Raw genomic sequence first — 19,607 nt, 5'->3', positions numbered from 1 at the left:
GTTTCTTCTTGGAGCAAAGAAAAATAAAGGGAACTTTAAAATTCCAAACTACTAAACTTTTCCATTTGAACTATTTTCTTAAAATTAAATACTTCCTTGTGATAGTTTCAGATTAAACTAAACATTTTAAATAGGATATCAGCTGCTGAAAAGCCCATCATTTTAAAATTTAATTTTACTGTAATTTCATTTTTACATTCAGTGTTGTAATAAGTATTTAAGAAAATATTTATAATATAATTCATTTCGGTACAGCGCCAATGACACAGTAGGTTTTATACTTTTACAGTTAGGGAAGGAGGCAGTACCCATACTCTTGTTTGTAATGATTTTTGTTCGTTTCAATCTTGACTTGCATTTTTAATTAAAGCTTTATTCGTTTTAAGGTTTATTTATTCATTTATGTTAGTACATGTTGTATGTTTGTTCGCTATGATTGTTTACTTAGTTTCTGTTCGTTTTTGGTTTCATTTATGCTACACTAGTAACATTTTTACTTCGTTTTAAGCTCGATTTACAAATTCAATTTTAGCTGAATTCGCTTTAAGGTGTATCTATTCATTTATATTAGTACCACAAAAGAAGTAAAAGGAAAGCAATACGAAACCGGAAGAATGGAACAACAAGCGCAAGAAGGGATAAGAAAACTAGAAACAATATTTTTTTTTAAAGAAAACAAAAAACAACTGATCCTCCTCCTCCCCCTCCAGCACAAAAAATCAAACCAATTGTATGTAAGCTACTCCAACCCCATCCAGGTAATAATAGTTCAGCCCATTCTGATTTTCACCTTCTCTTCTTCACTTGATTAGTTGCAATTCATTTTTTTCTTATTGTTAGACGTTTCTGTTCTTTTCTGGTTTTTATCGGCATTGAGCATGCCTCGTTTGACGCATCCAAAGATATTAGCGGTTTTTTTATCTTTCCTTGTCCTTTTTCGGTGGTCGGCGCTTACCCCTCGCCCCCCGGAAAATATGCTCCACGGAAAATAGCACCCCACGGAAAATATCACCCCCGCGCAACTGGTTGGTCTCCAAACCCTTTCGACTTCAAAAAAAGGACTAGAACTCTTAATTTCTGATCTAATAAGCACAGTACGAAGTTTCTTTGACCTTGAGGTGGAGGTGTGGATAAGGAAAAGGCAATTCCCCTCCTGAACGGAATAAATTCTGGTTTAATGTTATTCTTTACTTACAGAATAACAGCGTAGACCAGAAATATACCCAGAAATCATAAGGGAGTAAATATCAATTTCACATTTTTGATTTGTTTTTAAAAGTTTCTTTTGTATCCCCCTTCCAAAAAAAAAATCTTTGCTGGTAGAATACCCTTTTGCTGGCTTTTTGCTGGAAAGCTTTTCACGGAGGGGATTACCGGCATGATTTTAAAAACAATCAGAAATTAAAGCATTTTTAAATGAAAGGGCGCAAGAAACATCTTTCACCTGAGATCGTCCACAACAAAGTTTCTGAGTAGAATTTTCAGCTAGAATGGAATATTGTTGGGAGAACTTCCCTGGAGGGGGAGGGGTGGGGGTATTTTTACGTGAAAAGAGCTTTCGATGGTGTAATTTATCCGTGAAGGAAGAAATTATTCATAGAGGAGAGACAAAGGTCCCGGTATTATTTGCTAACGATCAGAACTTACATTAAAAAAAATTTTTTAACTGAAAGTAGGAATCAACATCAAAACTAAAAATGGATAGAAAGTATTAATTATACTTTAGTATATAGTTTACTTATATGCTATAGTATAGCCCATACGTATACGTTAGTATACGTATACTTTTAAGTAATCGTAAGTTTTGACTTTTTGAACCAAATCTATAAGAACGACTCCTGAAACAGAATGGCGGTTTAACAGAAAGCTTTTTTTCAATTTCTAATCATTAGTTATAAAATAGTGTCGGTGGGTGCAGAGTGGGGACAGGGGATGGTGCCTGAAACCACCTTGAGGGAGCCAAATTTTCCGGCATGATCTAATTAACAATCAGAAATTAACATTTAGACAAATAAGTACAGAAAAATATATAGAAAAGATAACGGATGGCTTCAAATTCAATGAACTCTGGTTGCCATATGTGTCTTATTTTAATACGTTTATTGCATTATATATACATGTCGTTTTATTGTAGAACCATTAAAATTTTAAACGATGATTTGTTCTCTAGATGTAGGATAACATTTGGATGCATAGAGAAACACCATTGAGTGTGTTCCGACCCTTAACTGCAGTGAAGTCAGCCTTAGTTGTCACTTCAATTCTGTTAAAGGGATAAACAGGTCCAAGCGCTAAAGGTTAATGCATGAATATAAGTTTAACAAAATGTTGTCTTCTTACTTTAAAATCATTAATTGCTATTAACCATTTATTTGCATGCTAACTTATTAATATTGTTTGTATATTCATGTTCTAATAATATTTATATTACATTACTATCTATTATAATAATACTATTGCATTATCATTACATATAATATTATAATATTTATACTATTATGTATACATTAATTATTTACCGTACTATTTAGAGATATGTTTAAGGATCTGATCACGCTTATGTAGAGAAACCAAATTTACAAGAATGTTATGTAAATTGAAAAAAAAAAAAATATATAACAACGACAACAGTGAAACAGTTCGTGGCAACGAACTATAAGTAAGAAGCGACTCGGCTCAATAGTAACAAAACTCTAAGAACGGATTATTAATGTCACTAAATACACAAAAAAAAAAAAAAATATTATGCTGATTTTAGATATATAAGATTCATAAAGTTTAGAGTTACCCATCAGAAGTTAAGGGCCTGAAAAAATTTGCCCGATTTTTGAAATAGGGGGGGGGGGTCACACCATCAGATTCAGGGTACCAGAGAACCCTACTGTAGAAGTTTCAAGCTCCTATCTGTAAAAACGTGGAATTTTGCTATTTTTGCCTGAAGATAGATCACAGATGCGTCTTTATTTGTTCTATTGTTGTTGTTTTTTTCAAAGGGGAGTGGTATTGAAATAATGGTCCTAGAAGATTGGGAGAGGATTTTCAGGACCAGTTGCACACTTTTAAAGAACAGTTGAATACTAAATTGGAGAGTTTAAAATTTGACAAGGTGGAAGATGGGCGGAATAATTTTTTTGAGAGCATTTACTGAAACACGAGGGTCATTTAATTAGAATACGAAGCTTTTCAAAAGTTCTAACAGGTTTAACGTAAAGAAAAGGGTAATAAGGAGGGGACAACCCCTTCATATACGGAATAAATTTCCCAAAATTAATATGCAAATTTTGTATTAATTTCCATGTATGGTGAGCCAAATTCGAACCTGCATTAGTTGGAAAACGTTCAGAAATTAAATAAAAAACAAGTTCTTTTTACTGAAGGTAAGGAGCGACATTAAAACTTAAAACAAACAGAAATTATTCCGTATATAAAGGGGATTGTCCCCTCCTCAACGCCTCGCTCTTTATGCTAAAGTTTTCATTGTTTTAAAAAATAGAGTTGTGACATAGAGTCAAACTATAGTGTAAAGAGTGAGGCGTTGAGGAGAAAACAACCCCTTTCACACACGGAATAATTTCTTTTCGTTTTAAGTTTTAGTGTTGTTCCTTACTTTCAGTAAAAAAAAAAACATTTTTTTTTATTTAATTCAAAAAAGAAAACTCTATTGCTCATTGATTACACATAGCATTTGCTATTGGGAAGTAAACAGACATTTTTGGGAGGCAAATTTTCTCCGGGGGAATTTTCAATGGTGGGGTGTGGAGGACAAAATTATGCCGTATATAAAAGGGGCTGTCCCCTTTTATTTCACCTCCTCTTAAATACTTCGCTCTTTATGCTAAGGCCTAAATCTGTATCCCAATCCTTTACGAGCAACAAGTGAAACACAAGGTTCGTTAAATTAGAACAAGAAGCTTTTTGAAAATTCTAAGTAACGTTAGCATAAAGAGCTAGGTATTGTGGAGGGGGTATCCTTCTCATGGTTCTAGGTGTTTACACCCCCCAACCACGGAAAATACCCCCCTCCCGGTGGAAAATAAGGCTTTCCAAATTTGAGACTTTTATTTGAGTTTTGTTTCTATTTTCCGTAGGGGGAAGGAAATTTGGTACTTGTGTATTATACGCCAATCACTCAAGTTTACGCTGTGTAACATTCGAGAACAAACCGGTGTCTTTGTCGTTTCTTTTAGCTTAGCGCGAGACAAGACAAAGGCAAGTGACAGAATAGATGGGAAATATATAATTTGGGCTATATATTTGCACATAGGGGGGGGGGGAGGTAAAGTATTTGGACAGTAAGAAGTCAAAAAACAATTCTTGCTTCATAATATGCAGATTATTCGTACCTAACACATTTTGCATGCAGACCACCTATACTTTACCACTCTCCCCCTCTAATGTGCAAATATATACCCCAAATTTGTCAATGGCCTCAGGCGGTTTGGTGCTGCGGTGAGTTGTTAGTAGCAGTAGTAGTAGCATTAGTAGCATTGAATATTATAAATGTTTTAATAACAAATACTAAATTATTGAAAACATCAGTGCCAGCCCAGAAATATTACGGTTTCTGATAATTTTCTGTGTAGAGATGTTCCGACGGAATTATCTGGGGCTATTTTCCGCGTGTTTTGATTTCTGGGAAATAATTTCCTCGGAAGTGAGCATTTCTGGAGTGATCGAGAAACCGATTAGAGATTAAAGTCTTATTCAAATGAAATCATTCTAGGGAGAATTCTTCAGGCTGAATTGTCCACTACCAATTTTACAGGGAACTGTTTCTCAACGAGAAGCAATTCTCAGCGAGGATGGAACTGTTTGGAGGGTATTTGACGGGGAGAAGGTTTACTTTACGTTGGATGAAGTTTCACCGAAGAAGATTTCCCTAAGGGGGAGGGTTGCCCCCTTCATATACGAAAGGTGTCCCCCTCCTTAATACCTTGCTCTTTACGCTAAAGTATGACTGTTTTCCCCAATTTTTAAAGGCCGTTTATTGAAAAACGGGGGCTTTTTAATTAGAATAGGAAGCCTTTTTAAAAGTGCTAATGGCTTTAGCGAGTAAAGATAATGAGGAGGGGACAACCCTCCATATAAGAAATAAATCTTCCAAAATTAATTTGCAAAATTAGTTTAAATTTTTCATGTACGGTGAGCCAAATTCGAACCTGCATTAGTTGAAAGACGTTCAGAAATAATTAAATACAAAAATACGTTTTTTTTCCTGAAAGTAAGGAGCAACATTAAGACTTAAAACGAACAGAAATACTTCCGTATATGAAAGGGGTTGTCCCCTTCTCAACAACTCGCTTTTTACGCTACAGTTTTTATTGTTTTAAAAAGTAGAGTTGTGACGAAGAGTCAAACTTTAGTGTAAAGAGCGAGGCGTTGAGAAGAGAACAGCACCTTTCATATAGGGAATAATGTCTGTTCGTTTAAGTTTTATTGTTGATCCTTACTTTCAGTTGAAAAACGTTTTATTCATTTAATCTAAACAAGAAAAGGCTATTTCCTATTGCTTACACATAGTATTTGTTATTGGGAAGTAAACAGACATTTTTCGGGAGGCAAATTTTCTCTGGGGAATTTTCAGTGGTGGGGTATGGGGGATGCACCCTCTTCAATACTTAGCTCTTTACGCTAAAGTATGACTTTGTATCCCGATCTTTAACGAACAACAAGTGAAACACAAGGTCCGTTAAGTTAGAACTAAATAGCTTTTTGAACATTCTAAACAACGTTAGCATGAAGACCGATGTATTGTGGAGGGGGTATCCTCCTCATATACGTAATAATTTCTGTTCGTTTAAGTTTTAATGTGGATCCTTACTTTTAGTTGGAAATAGCCAGTAGTTTATTTTTCTTTATCCAGAGGCTGAGCCAGTGTATCTTCAAATATAAGTTTTTCTGATAAGCATTCATGTCATCGAAGCCTGTTTTTACATTATTAAATGTTTGGAAAAAAATTTGTAGCAAAATTTTTTTTGCTTAATCAAAATTTTTGATTAAAAAATTTTTTCATCAAAATTTTAATCAAATTTTGATCAAATTTTAATCATCTCTTTAATCAAAATTTTACTGAACTTTGGAAAAGCTAAGAGTTAATTAATTTTAACAAAAAAAAATTATCGGAGATATAACAAATACAGAAAGTGTTGATAAATCGTTTAGTCAAATTATCGCCCAACAATTCCAATTTAAAGCGAATCATCTCATCGTAAAAATCATCTAATAACGGACTTGAAGTAAAACAGTAGTGCGCTTTGATTGCGTGAGCTATTTGCCTGTAGGCAGTTAGATAACCCCTGCATTCACTTTGTCGACGTAGCGTTAATCAGCGATGCAAGGGGAGAATATGACGTAAATTATGCTAATAATGTACACATTTTTCCTGGGGTTCTGACTATAACTGTAATCTTAGCTCTAAGACTTAATTTTCCATTCTTTCAAAAAAAATTCAACTGCATACAGAATTTCTAATAACAAACAAAAAAGGTACGTCTTGGCTACTCTAATTTTTACTTTTTCGTAACCTATACTGTTCTCACAAACACTTCACAAAAACATCCTCTCTCCACCACCCTCAATTGCCATTATATTTACTCTGAGTGGACTAACAAAACTTAATTGAGGCTCAGCGACAAAAGACCACTCCCTCCAAACCAAAACAGGAAAAACAAAATTAGTGGTGGGAGGGGGGGACTAATATTAAGTTTCCCCATCCTTATCACATATTTTTCCAGCTGCCAGACATAGCTATCCCTAACCATAAGCTACAAGTTAACACCCATCTTATCTAATCCCCAACTGGCGTTCTTCTATTATATACCTTCTTGTTTCCACGTCCATCCCATATCTTTGGCAAACTGGGGAGTCGGCCCTTCTTTTTGGGTGAGACGATTCCGAAAATTCCTAATACTTGTAATGGCTTAAATTCATATTTAAGACTTATACAGTCATATGAGATGTTCAGTCAGCGTGGGGTTAGAGTTTGGAATCATTTATTTCTTTGATCCAACCTCTCTGTTTTAATTTTATTTCACCCTCTCACAGCACGATGAGGATGGTACTTGTGAACGTTAGGGATTAGAGTTCAAATCCTGCTGTGTAAACGTATTTCTCTCTAATTTTTATTATAACATATATAGCCTACGTAGCACGATGGATTGATGCTCTGCTTGGCAATATTGGACCTTGGGTTTGGTTCCTACTGCCGCAAGGTTGGGCGGCAGGCTTGCTAACAGTCATTGTAAAAAAAAGAACCAGCAAGTGAAACGTTGATTCGAAGCCCGGTGATCAATGGCCCTGGAAGATCTTTATATTTTTCTATCCTCTAACAGCTCCGTCTTTTTCTCCCACTTTCCAATAGCTTTAACAGATAGGAAAAAAGGGTTCCTGTCTATAGAATCCCAGCTATAGCTGCTTCATCTACCAATTCATTATCAGTAATCCCAAAGTGTCCTGAAGACCACATAGTCCAATTTCCTTTGTATGTGAATGCCTCGTGGCATTCCAACTCACTTTTTTGCCAGCTCTAAATAGTATTAAGAGTCTTAAGGCACGCTTGGTTATTAGTTAAGATGCATATATCCTTACCTGTATTTTTTTTTTATTTGCTCCGGTCTCTTAGCTGCCTGTCCTATTCCAGACATTTCGGCCAGGGAGACGAATCCCAATTCACCTAAGTGATAACTTGTTGTCTCCTCGTTCATACTAGGGGCTTCTAGTATATCACAATTCAATTCCCAAATTTTCCATAAGTTCCTGATGTATTTTGAACTTGGCCTTTAGATTAGTATTACTATCATTCTTATTTATGATTTTTTTTTCTTATTGTTATTTATTCTTCATCATATCATTAATCAGGTGAATATTATTATTACTAAATATTAATTATTATTAAATATTAATTATTAAATAAATAAATAAATAAATATTTATTATTATTAAACAAATAAATATTATTAATTATTATTAAATATTAATTATTATTATTAGCGTTGTTATTTTTTTTGTCCGTTACCGTTAGGTTTTATTACCAAAATACAAGACTATTGTACACCACGTTTCTTTTTGCATCTTCTTTATATCTTCATAACTCTATATATCTTCAAATCTCTTTATATCTTCATATCTCTTCAAACCTTTAAGCTTCATATCTCTTTATATCTTCGATCTCTTTATATCTTCAAATCCGTGATTCCCATTTACTGTACCCCAAATTTTATCATTCAGCTTTTTTAATCTCAAACATATTTTAGGCCGAAAAGGGTGATTTTCCCCTAAGCATTATAATAAACTAAATCAAACTAAATATATAATAACATTACACATGAATATTTAACTAAGTTTAGTTAAAGTAAGTAAATAAATGAATAAGTTTACCTTATAGTAAATAGTAAGCTAAAATAAACTTGTTAAATACCGTTAAACATGGTGCAGGCAAAGAAGACAAAGCTATACTTACACTAATCAAGTGTTCTTGTACAAGAAGGCCACGTCTTCTTTCCCTCTGTGCCATCTTTTCGTGAGTAGCATGTGTTTCCATGGGCGGGGTGAGAATATTTCGCCCACTTGGCAGTTCAACGTCCATGGATTCCTATATTGAGGAAATTTGCGTCAGAATTACTACAATGAGTTTAGAGACAAGTATCAAAAGAAAATAAGAATCAAGTATCAAATAAGTATCAAAAGAAATCAAACTCATTAATTATTCCCGACGTGTTCTAAGATAGAGAGGTATAGAAACTTGATATTTTACTTCCATGTTTATTTTACTTTCTAAGATAGAAAGTAAAATAAACAAATTTCAGTATAAAAAAAATTGTAAATACAGGTAAAATATAAATACAAATATTTTAGAAAGAAGTTTCCTTAGCTTCGTAGAAAATGTTTTTTTTTATCCTAAAATGGAACATTAACCTCTCTACTAAAAAAAGGGGAGGCTTACGTGTTTCTTCTGTGAACAGATCGTTAAATACTCGAAGTTTGAACAACATTAGAAATCAGCGAAAGTGTTATTTCAAGTTTCGGAACAGCTTTTAGTGAACTCTGGGTGGAGTGGTTTTATGTCCCATTTTCTACTTATTAGGACTAAGACCCAGGGAAGGGGGTTGAAAACAGGACGAAACAAAAAGTAAATAAAAACAGTCGGGGATGAATAACTGTAAAGCGCACTGAATCACAGTTTTGCAGAGTTTCAAATGGCACAGTTTTGTGGTATTTGAAAATGTGAGGCAAATGTTCTCCGAAAAAAACGTAGAAAAAGAAGTTAGAATAGTTTTGTTGAAAAAAATAATTGTCTTTCAATTGATCATAGGCAACGCAATAGCACTGCCTAAGTAAAGACCGATGTGGGCACAAAGTATTATTTTTTTTCTAGACCAGGGCACTTCGTATAGAAGGAGTTGGACTTTACTGAAACAATATGAAGTTTAATAAAAAAAATGACCATGGATTGTCAGTTTAATACGCATATACTGATATTCATTCCTTAAGGTTCTAATAATTTGTTATTTATTAATGTCAAAGAAGTGAAAGCATTTGAAATGTATTTTGTTTTCAGTAAAGTGCAAATTATGTTCTGGTGTTGAGAAAGCAGGGGGTTGTCAGCCGTACTCATGTTAATTTTTGGTCGTTTCAATTTGACTCGGTTATTTATTATAATATCTGTTCGTTTTGGGTTTCATTTATTCATTGATTGCGATTTGTAGTAGTTTTACGCTTAGAAAATTATTTTACTTTAATTCTGCTAATTTTTGGTTTAATGTAGCTCTTTACTTTTCTTTCAAAAACTTGTTTTGTGGAATTTTTTTTAAATTATTAATAGGATAGAACATGTATACTCACTAACATGAGCATTTTAATATTAAAAAAATGAAATAAAAAATAAAAGTAGCTTCAAAACAAAAATAGGAAATATGCTTTCAAGGTCACCACAATAAGATATCGGAAATGTCAAGCAATAATACTGCCCAAAGGAATACGATATCTTTCTGTGGCTGAAGGCAAATTCTCCTGAAGTAGAAGTCTGCTGGAATTCGTTATTGTGAGTCTTGTATTCCGTTCCAAGCCGTTTTTACTATGACCCATTACACTGACGCGATCCGCTGAGGCCCTACTATTTCGAGTGGTAAATTGAAATGCGTTTTCCATAGATGAAGCAGGTGCCTCACAAACATTTTGGCGGCTGCCTTTTGTATATTCACAGACTAGCTTTTATTTATTTTGGTTCGCCCGCAGGAGATTTGAATAACAAGTAGGGACTGAACAAAATAAAACCGGGCCTGGACTGGGGAGGGGGTCTTCATTGGCGATCGACGGATCAATATAAGTAAAACTGCACATAAGCTAGGGCGCGGCCATCTGACTCTGCCAAATGATTTAACAAAATTACTGATTTGATCACGACCGTAGGGATCTGATCAAGTCATTAACAGATATCCCCAATGATTTGATCATATAACAAGCGAAGCCAAAAGGATTCCATCAAATCACATCACTGCTATATTTTTTGGAAACTTCAAAGATAATATCCATCCCCAGTGGAAACCATTTTAAGAAATAATTCAACTGTTACCTTTCGTAAGCGTTAAAAAAAAACTGTTCCTTTAAAAAAAACTTGGCCAATTACACCAGAAAGTTTGTGGTGTTTTTGATGGGGATATGATGGGGATTTTTTGATGATATGATGGGATATGATGGGGATTTTTTGATGATATGATGGGATATGATGGGGATTTTTGGTGTTTTGATGGGGATATGATGGGGATATAATGGGGATTTGATGGGGATTTTTTGATTGGATATGATAAACTTACAAGACTAGCACTCTTAAGCATCAAAAATATGAATTTCTTATATAAATATGTATCATTGTTTCCATCTGTCGAATCAAGTCACTTGTCAGGTTTCAGATACTCGACTCTGCCCCCCCCCCCAAAAAAAGAGATTTGTAGCAATATTTAACGAGCATAAACAAAAATGCACTGACACAAAGACGTCCGGACACACATACGCACAAAATCATGTATGAACATAAAAACGAGCAGATATATACGAGATTAACTCTAATAACCAGAGTTTTTACAGGGCAAAAGGCAATCGTCATTCTCATCAATTAGGATCTCAGCCTGAAATATATATTTTTTTTTCTACTGTTTTGGGACGAGTCATTCCAGTTTCATGTCACAATGGAAATAAAAAAGCTTACTCTATGTTGTTACATCTTCTCTCTTATCCCATGTCTAAAAAGACAATATGATATTTTTGTTCTGTGTATTATCACTTTTTCTGAGGAGTGGAGAGAGTACAGACGCAAATAAAAGTGGATATATTGATAATTTAATTTATTTAGATTATTAATGTTAGATTCTTAATCCAACAAAATCAACTGAAAACCGTAAACTATTACAAATACAGTAGATACCCAGTAAATTTTCAAAAAGCAAATGAATACACTAGCACAAACACAAAAAATTTGCCCCTTAAAATTCAATCTTTGAGGTTTGGGGACAATGGCGGATCCAGGGAAGGGGCAAGGGGGGCGCCCCCCTAACGTAGTCTAAAGTAGGGCAATGTACTTAATTAAGGCCAGTTTGCGTTAAATAAACTTCCTCCTAACGCAAGTTTATCAGATCAACCTATTTACCCCCCCCCTAAAAAAAATCCTGGATCCGCCCCTGTTTGGGGACACTCCTCCAAACATACATAAACACAAAAGATCAGCTGATACTCAAATTTTAGCCTTATTCATGTATGTACATTGTCAGGGACGTACGGAGGGGGGATCGAATCCTACCTCTGAATGAAGCTTTTTACGAATTTCTGGGCATTTTTTATTCAAGTTACCAGAATTTTTTTACATAGGCCACCTCCGAAAAAAAAGCATGTTTACGTGCCTGACAGAATTGTCTACAGTACTGACGTTTTTTTTTTATGAATTTAATTAGAGAGTTGGGGCAATTACGACCTTATTAACTAAGATCTGAAAGACCGTTTATTTCTATTCCTTTGGGATAAGCAGCTCTCGTCTTCTGCTACAATAGTCTGAGAGGCTTAACTTGTTCTAATAACATCTTCTATCTTATCTTCAGCCTGAAAAAGCCAAGAGATTCTTCGTTCTACAGCTTATTCTACCAAATTGTTTCCCCTTCTTTCGTGTTAGTTCGAGAGGTAAATGAAAATGTAATATCTTAATAACTTTATGCCTTTCAACTTGTGATCCTAGCTAAGATGCAAGAAAATTCTAAGAAATTCTACGAGCAGGGTAAGCATTCTAAGAGATTAAAGACATTCTAATTCTAACGAGAAAATTTTACCCAAAACCGAATCCCATTAAAAACCACCAGTGCGGCAGAATTACACAAAAATAAAGGAGTATTTATTCAAAATGAACCTTTAAATTGCAGGATAAATATTAAAGGGGAAATTTTGATAAAAACTGCGCATTGCTTAGTCTATCTTTTAGAAAAACAAAAACGGGTCTAGGACTTGAATATCTTTACGGGGTAAAATATATACAGCATTTATCTCCAATGGCTGGGATAAATTAAATTTCTATTGCTTGATGAGGTCTTTTTAAAACTATTTATAATTGAAACAGAATTATTCGGCTGAAAATATTGCATATAAATGCAAATGACCGTTGGCTGTTGAATATTGCAAATTAAAATTTTATGTGGGGGGGGGGGAGCGCAGCCCCCCTGACCAAAAAAGAATTGTATTTTGAATAAGGAAAAAGATGTGATGAACTGTTTATTCAACGAAACAAATATATTACTTACAACGGTGAAAATGATCCATTTCATGTTTTGGGGAAGGGTTCTAAGTCTACCCCCTCTTGTAACTACTAAGCTTAGAATTCGAGCTGGCACGAAAAAATTATGACAAATACTAAATGCAAATATACACGAAAGTACTAAATAATTTAATGTAATAAAATGAAAATAATGTGATTTTTCTACTCTCGGATCAGTTTTATAACTTTACCTTGTGCAATTAGCCTCAATTGATCAATTAACATTACTGACATGCTTGGCAGGGTGTAACGATGTCAATAAATTTAGCTGGAATTTTAATAAAGCAGTAAAAGAATTAAATTAAGTTTTTTCCACAATCTTAAACAATGTCCAAGAATTCCCAAATTTATTATTTATGATTAACTAGTTATTATAATTTGAAAATAGATAAATGATGTATCTGATTGTGTAATTTTAAATCAAGATCCCTTGCCTTTTTAGGGATGATTTCCCTTTCTAAAATTAGGCAAATTTTTTTCAGGCTCGTAACTTTTAAAGGGTAACTTTAAATTAGTTAATTTTACATATATTTTGTCTTTTTCTTTCATATTGTTTTTTTTATTTTTCTTATATTTTTCATTTCTTGAATATTATTTTTATTAACCATATATATATTTCCCGTTTTTAAAAAAAACATAAAGAGGGACCTACAAGAGCTTGGCAATACACTGATGTATAACTGAAAGCTATTTTTTTTCATTCGGTATTGATGTATTTACGATAACTGAAAACTCTATGGTTACTATGCAAATCAAGAAAAATAATCGCAAATACCAGCAAGGCCGTATCCAGGGGGGTTGAACTCCCCTCCCCCTCCTCCTCCTCAAAATTTTTGACCAACTCGTAAAAACATAAAGAAAATACAATTAAAATATTCTTGGTGCGTTTTTAAAGTTTTTTTGTTTACACCCCCCCCCCTCCTCCAAAGAAATAACCCTCCTTCTCCCCAAGAAAGAATCCTAGATACATCCTTGAATACGAGCATCAACCAGATGACGAATTTTCACCCTTTGTACTTCTCAACTTTAATTTTCCTTCTCATTCTCTGTTAAACTATTTTCCAATTCCTATATCTACAAACTAAGCATCCTGAAGACATTCCACTTAAGCGGAATTTTTCTTTGATTCAAAACAAGAGAGGAAAGTTATGACCAAATTAGGAGGGTACGTCAGAAAAACTTCACAATCTTGGAAATAGCTAAATTTTTGGAAGAAGATAAATTACAACTATCTCTGAAATGACTTCTTAGGTTGAAAACTAAAAAAACTCAAATAGCACTTCAGGCGTAACAAACTAGCTTTCTGTAAAAATTACTAGAAAAAAAACTACTTGTTCTGGAATACTAATTCTGGAAGATATATATATATATATATATATATATATATATATATATATATATATATATATATATATATATATATATATATATATATATATATATATATATATATATATATATATATATATATATATATATATATATATATATATATATATATATATATATATATATATATATATATATATATATATATATATATATGTATATATATATATATATATATGTATATATAGATATATATATATATATATATATATATATATATATATATATATATATATATATATATATATATATATATATATATATATATATATATATATATATATATATATTGAATTGAAGTTATTAAGTATTTCACAATAGGCTGTATAGGATACATCAAGAAGCTGGGTAACTGTATGGCAGAGAAAAGTCAAGACAGGTAGTCCAAGTAATTGAGAGGCAAATGTATAAATGGCTGGGGCACGGGTAAATGGCAGGAGTATATATATATATATATATATATATATATATATATATATATATATATATATATATATATATATATATATATATATATATATATATATATATATATATATATATATATATATATATATATATATATATATATATATATATATATATATATATATATATATATATATATATATATATATATATATATATATATATATATATATATATATATATATATATATATATATAATTTCTTTAAACGAGCAATAATTGTATATTTATTTATGTTTGTATGTATTTAAAAAAATTTCTCGAAAACAGCTTGATTTTTATTTATTTTTTTTAGAAAATTGACATCTTGGGATTCCCTGGCCTGAAAAAAAAACGATCTAGATAGGTCACAAGTTTGAGAAAATTCATTAAGAGCCTTAATTTTGGGGGAAAATCATATGAGTAACGTCATATATACGAGCATATTTCAAGAGCATAAATACGTCATTTTTGCTTCAGGAGTGGTTGTACCGTTTATAGTATCTATGACGCATGCAAAATTACACAAGAAACATAGGTAAGTATAAATACCAGGTGTAATGAGTCTATATACAAAAGCCTTTTTCAGCAGTTTCATAATACCTAGAGGACAAAAACGTACACTAACAATTGCTTAAAATAACAAACTGGACCATCAAATGAGACAAGATCAAGAGGAGACCTGAGAAATACAAATTCATGGGTGAAAATGAACAACCTAGACCATCAAATGTGACAAAACCAATCCAAGCAGCTAGGGCAAAGGGCATTGAAAAAATATCTGAAGTAATGATAAACAAAAATTAAAAAGAAAGAAATTTGCGATTAGAATACCCGCGAAAATGACAATTATAATGAGCCAAAAACAGAAGAGAAGAACAAAGAAATATGCGGTTAAAAGATAGGTGACAGTGAAAATTACAACGAGTCAAAAACGAAAGTGAAGAACAAAGAAATATGCAGATACAAGATATGCAACAACGAGCTTCAGAACGAAAAAGATGAAATTGAAGAACAAAGAAGCGTTTTAAGCAATTTCATAATTCTTAGAAGCCAAAAACGTAAATTAATAATTGCTCGAAATGAACAAACTGGACCATCAAATGAGACAAGATTGAAAGTGAAGAATTAAGAAATATATGGTTAGAATACTTGCGAAAACGACAATTACAACGAGTCAAAAACGAAAGTGAAGAACAAGAAAATAAGCGGTTACAAGACATGCAACAACGAGGATCAGAACGAACCAGAAATGAAAATGATGAACAAAGAAATATGTGGTTAGAAGATATGCGACAGCAAGTAGAAAGAAATATGCAATTAGAAGAAAAACGGCAGCGAGAATTACAAGCGACAGCGAGAATCAGAACGTGTCAAAATTAAAGTGAAGAACAAAGAATTGTGCGGTTAGCAGACACGCGAAAGAGAGTATCAGAAGGTGTCGAAAATGAAAGTGAAGAACATAGAATTGTTTTGTTAGAAGAAAAGCGACAGCGAGAATGAGAACGAATCAAAAATGAAAGTGAAGTAGAAAGAAATATTACGTTAGAAGAATAACACCATCGAAATCATCGACGCCAACAAAATTTGGCGCAAAACCCAGTACCAACCTAAAAAGATCTAGTAAACAATGCAAGAGTTAATTAAGTTACTGGGACTTTTCAGGGTTGTGTGTATTCAGTGTGGAGTCCTCCATTTTCCCAAAAAAAAGAGTAGCTAATAAAGGTGATTCATTTGGAGGTTACTACTTACTTGGTCGAATTATATTGCCACCTCAGCAATTTCCAAATTAATAGATTTGACCTTTTATAGGATGTTACTAGCTCTCTAACGTGTTCCACAAACATATCTGAAACTTGAACATGTTTTGCTTTAGCTTCAATCAACAATAAGCAATGAATGAACCATCAACAGTCGTAAGGTTTTTAGCTTCAAAGTAGCTGGACAAATTTATCACACGATAAATTTAGCGGTACATCCATCACAAACCCCTGAAAGTAATTTGGATCACCTTCGTATAGCCCAACGTACTTTTTAGGCCCGATAAAGCTGTTTAAAACGTCTTGCACATCCTTTAAATTATGGGATCTCTCGTAACCTAATGGATCTCTTGGAAGAAACACTGCGAGACACAAACAACTATGCCAAAGGTTACATGAAAATGCGAGAAGTGGAGTATAATATAACCAAGCTGCTGATTCACTGGGACAACAGCCTCAGTTAGAAGACGGGCGACAATCAGAATCAATATAAAAAATCTTGCCGCGAAGCCGCGTATTTCAAATACGCCTGCCGCGTATTTTATTTTTTAATTACGCAGTTGCATAATCATCACGTTATTGTTTTAAGTCATGAGGTGTCAAATCAGTAATTTCAACTGAATTAAGAAATTCTGGCGTGAATTCACTTTTTGTTAATGCATGAACGAATCATCCATTTTATAGGATTTATTTTCTCTTGGGAGTCATAGTGATTCTCACTGATGCTTCTCTTCTGACCGCAGATTTCATTTACGATCCTATATGACCAACACTGTCGCTTTTCTTCGAACCGCGGATTTTTATGTCCATTATTTTCATTTCAAATTAATTTTTATGCTTGTTGTCGCACATCTTCTATCCGCAGATCTCGGTTCGCTTTGTTTCCGTACATTATTAACTCAGACATTTTCCCTGTCTTTTGTTTAACTGTTGGGAGTCATTCAAAACCATGTACATATTCGCATGACTTAATAAATAACAAAAAAAGTTCTTTCCAAACCTTTTCTCCAATCGTTGTATTTCTACTTTAATTGCGTTACTATACAACAACCAGGAATGTTCCATTGCCATTGAAAGATCTAAATTGCGCAATCCATTAACGTTTTATTCTTTAGTTTCAAGTCATAGGGTGAAAAATCAACAATTTCAGTCGAATTAAGAAATTCTGGTGTGAATTCAATTATTCCTTCCTATTTATTCTTTAGAGACGGTAAAACAAGACGTTCCTTATGCAATTGTAATTTCTGAAATACCTCAATTACGCAATAGCATAATCAGCGTGTTATTCTTTAGTTTTAAGTCACGCTTTTCGCTTAAAACTCAATGTGATTTTTGCTGGTGTTTATTGTTGCATGTCCTTTTCTTTACCTGTTCAGCGTCTTTGGTTATCTTGTGTAATTTTGCAAGTGTCATAGATACTACAACCAATTCCCCCTTCCTGTTTATCCTTCACTCACACACGCTAAACCAACATGTTCTTTCATTCGAATGAAATTTTACTTTGTCTTCTAACCGCCGATTTCGTTGTGCATCATTTTCGTTTGCAGTTCAATGTGATTTTTGCTGTTTCTTTTTCCATGGCTTTTTCTTTAGTCGTTCGGAATCACTTGTCATTTTGTAATTCTGCATGCGTAATATTTACTAAAACGATACGATTGCCCCTCGAAAAAATTTGTGCAATATTTGCCCCTTCATTGCATATAAATGTGACGTCACTCACACGGTGTTTTTTCTGGCAAGAATTCCATTCCTCTTTACTGTTTATCTTTCACAGACGCCAAAATAACCTCATTTTATCCAGGGTGGTTAGGATATTCAGGCGCGAATTCATTTTCCCCTTTCTATGTTTCTTAGCCCACGCAAAACTAACACTTCTTCATTCTAGCGTGGAAAATCAGCAATTTCAATTGAATTGAGCAATTCCGGCGTGAATTCAATTCCTCCTTCATGTTTATCCTTCTCAGACTCAAGTAAGCAAAACTAACATGTTCCTTCCTTCTATTGTCAATTTGCTTAGTCTTTTAACCGTAGATTTCTTTGCACAACATTTTCCTTTGCAATTAATTGTGAATTTTGCTGTTTCTAGTTCAATCCTTTTTCCTTAGCTGTCAGGAGCAATTTGTCATCTTGTGTAATTTTGCATGCGTCCTAGATACTAAAGACGATACGACCAGTCCTGGGGGAAAATGACGTAAACTTTTGCTCCTGAAATGTATATAAATGCGACGTTACTCACATAAATGTTGTTATCCTTACCAAATTTTCTGAAATGTTTGACCGATCTAGATCGTTTGTCAGGCCAATAAATAGTTGACCAAGAAAAAAGAATTTTCGCAAGTAGCAAAATTCTTCAGGCATAAGAAACAATACTACTTTACGGGTCACTTTTCACACTATGTGTCCTGATTAAAAAAGAAGAAACTTTTATCGATGCAACAGACCAAATTGTCTCAAGCTTTTTATAAGAAAAAACGAATCAAAACAGAAGACATACGTGTTCACGCTAAGTACGGCAGTAAACCGCTTCTGCTGGTGTTCGCTAATCTACTGACGGCTTTACTATTGAGCCAGCCATACAAAAAGTATATTAAACCTTTAAGCCCAAATAGGAGATGAATTTTTTTTTTTTTTTTTTGTTGACTTACATCATCATCCATGTCTGTTTCACTTTCTTCTGTTTCACTCTATTCATCGAATTTATATTAAGGGTTGTTCCATTGAGGTATTCTATCTCTAATATGATAATAGTAAGTTCTTCCCTGACTATCAACTGCGGAAGCCCATTTTGGTGGCAGTTTTTCCTCTAGTGTCATCGCATTCTCGGATAAGGAAAATGTGTTCTTTTCTTCCTTAATAAAAGACTTATTTTCATCTACGATATGCATTTCACCTAGAAGAGGGAATATAGATAGATAAGATAGATATAGATAGATAAAGATATATATAGATTGATATAGATAGATAGATGTGGAGATAGATAAAAAGACTTACTTTCATCTACGATATACATTTCACCTAAAAGAGTGAATATAGATAGATAAGATAGATATAGATAGAGAAAGATACATTTATATAGAGGGATATAGATAGATAGATGTGGATATAGATAAAGATAGATTGACAGATAAAGATAGACAAGAAATAGATGATTAGATAGATAGATGGATATAAGATTTGTTCACCGAACTCCAGTCAACAACAAATTCAACCGCTACAAGTAA

General features: G+C 33.2%; 1 protein-coding gene across 1 annotated transcript in view; it reads right to left on the bottom strand.

Annotated features, from left to right (window-relative positions):
- Positions 1–19,036: 19,036 nt before the first annotated feature.
- The window catches only part of LOC148946370 (uncharacterized), a 127,051-nt gene continuing 126,480 nt past the window's right edge, over positions 19,037–19,607 (bottom strand). Inside the window, exon 12 of the mRNA XM_089098414.1 lies at positions 19,037–19,276. Within this exon, the coding sequence (XP_088954540.1) occupies positions 19,089–19,276 (188 nt within the window). The 3' untranslated portion in view covers positions 19,037–19,088. The remainder of the gene's footprint in view (positions 19,277–19,607) is intronic.

This window comes from Artemia sp. Qi Xiang Cuo, chromosome 12 (genome assembly GCF_049724085.1).
Source record: "Artemia sp. Qi Xiang Cuo chromosome 12, ASM4972408v1, whole genome shotgun sequence".
NCBI lineage: Eukaryota > Metazoa > Arthropoda > Branchiopoda > Anostraca > Artemiidae > Artemia > Artemia sp. Qi Xiang Cuo.
This window is presented reverse-complemented; position numbering and strand designations above follow the sequence as displayed.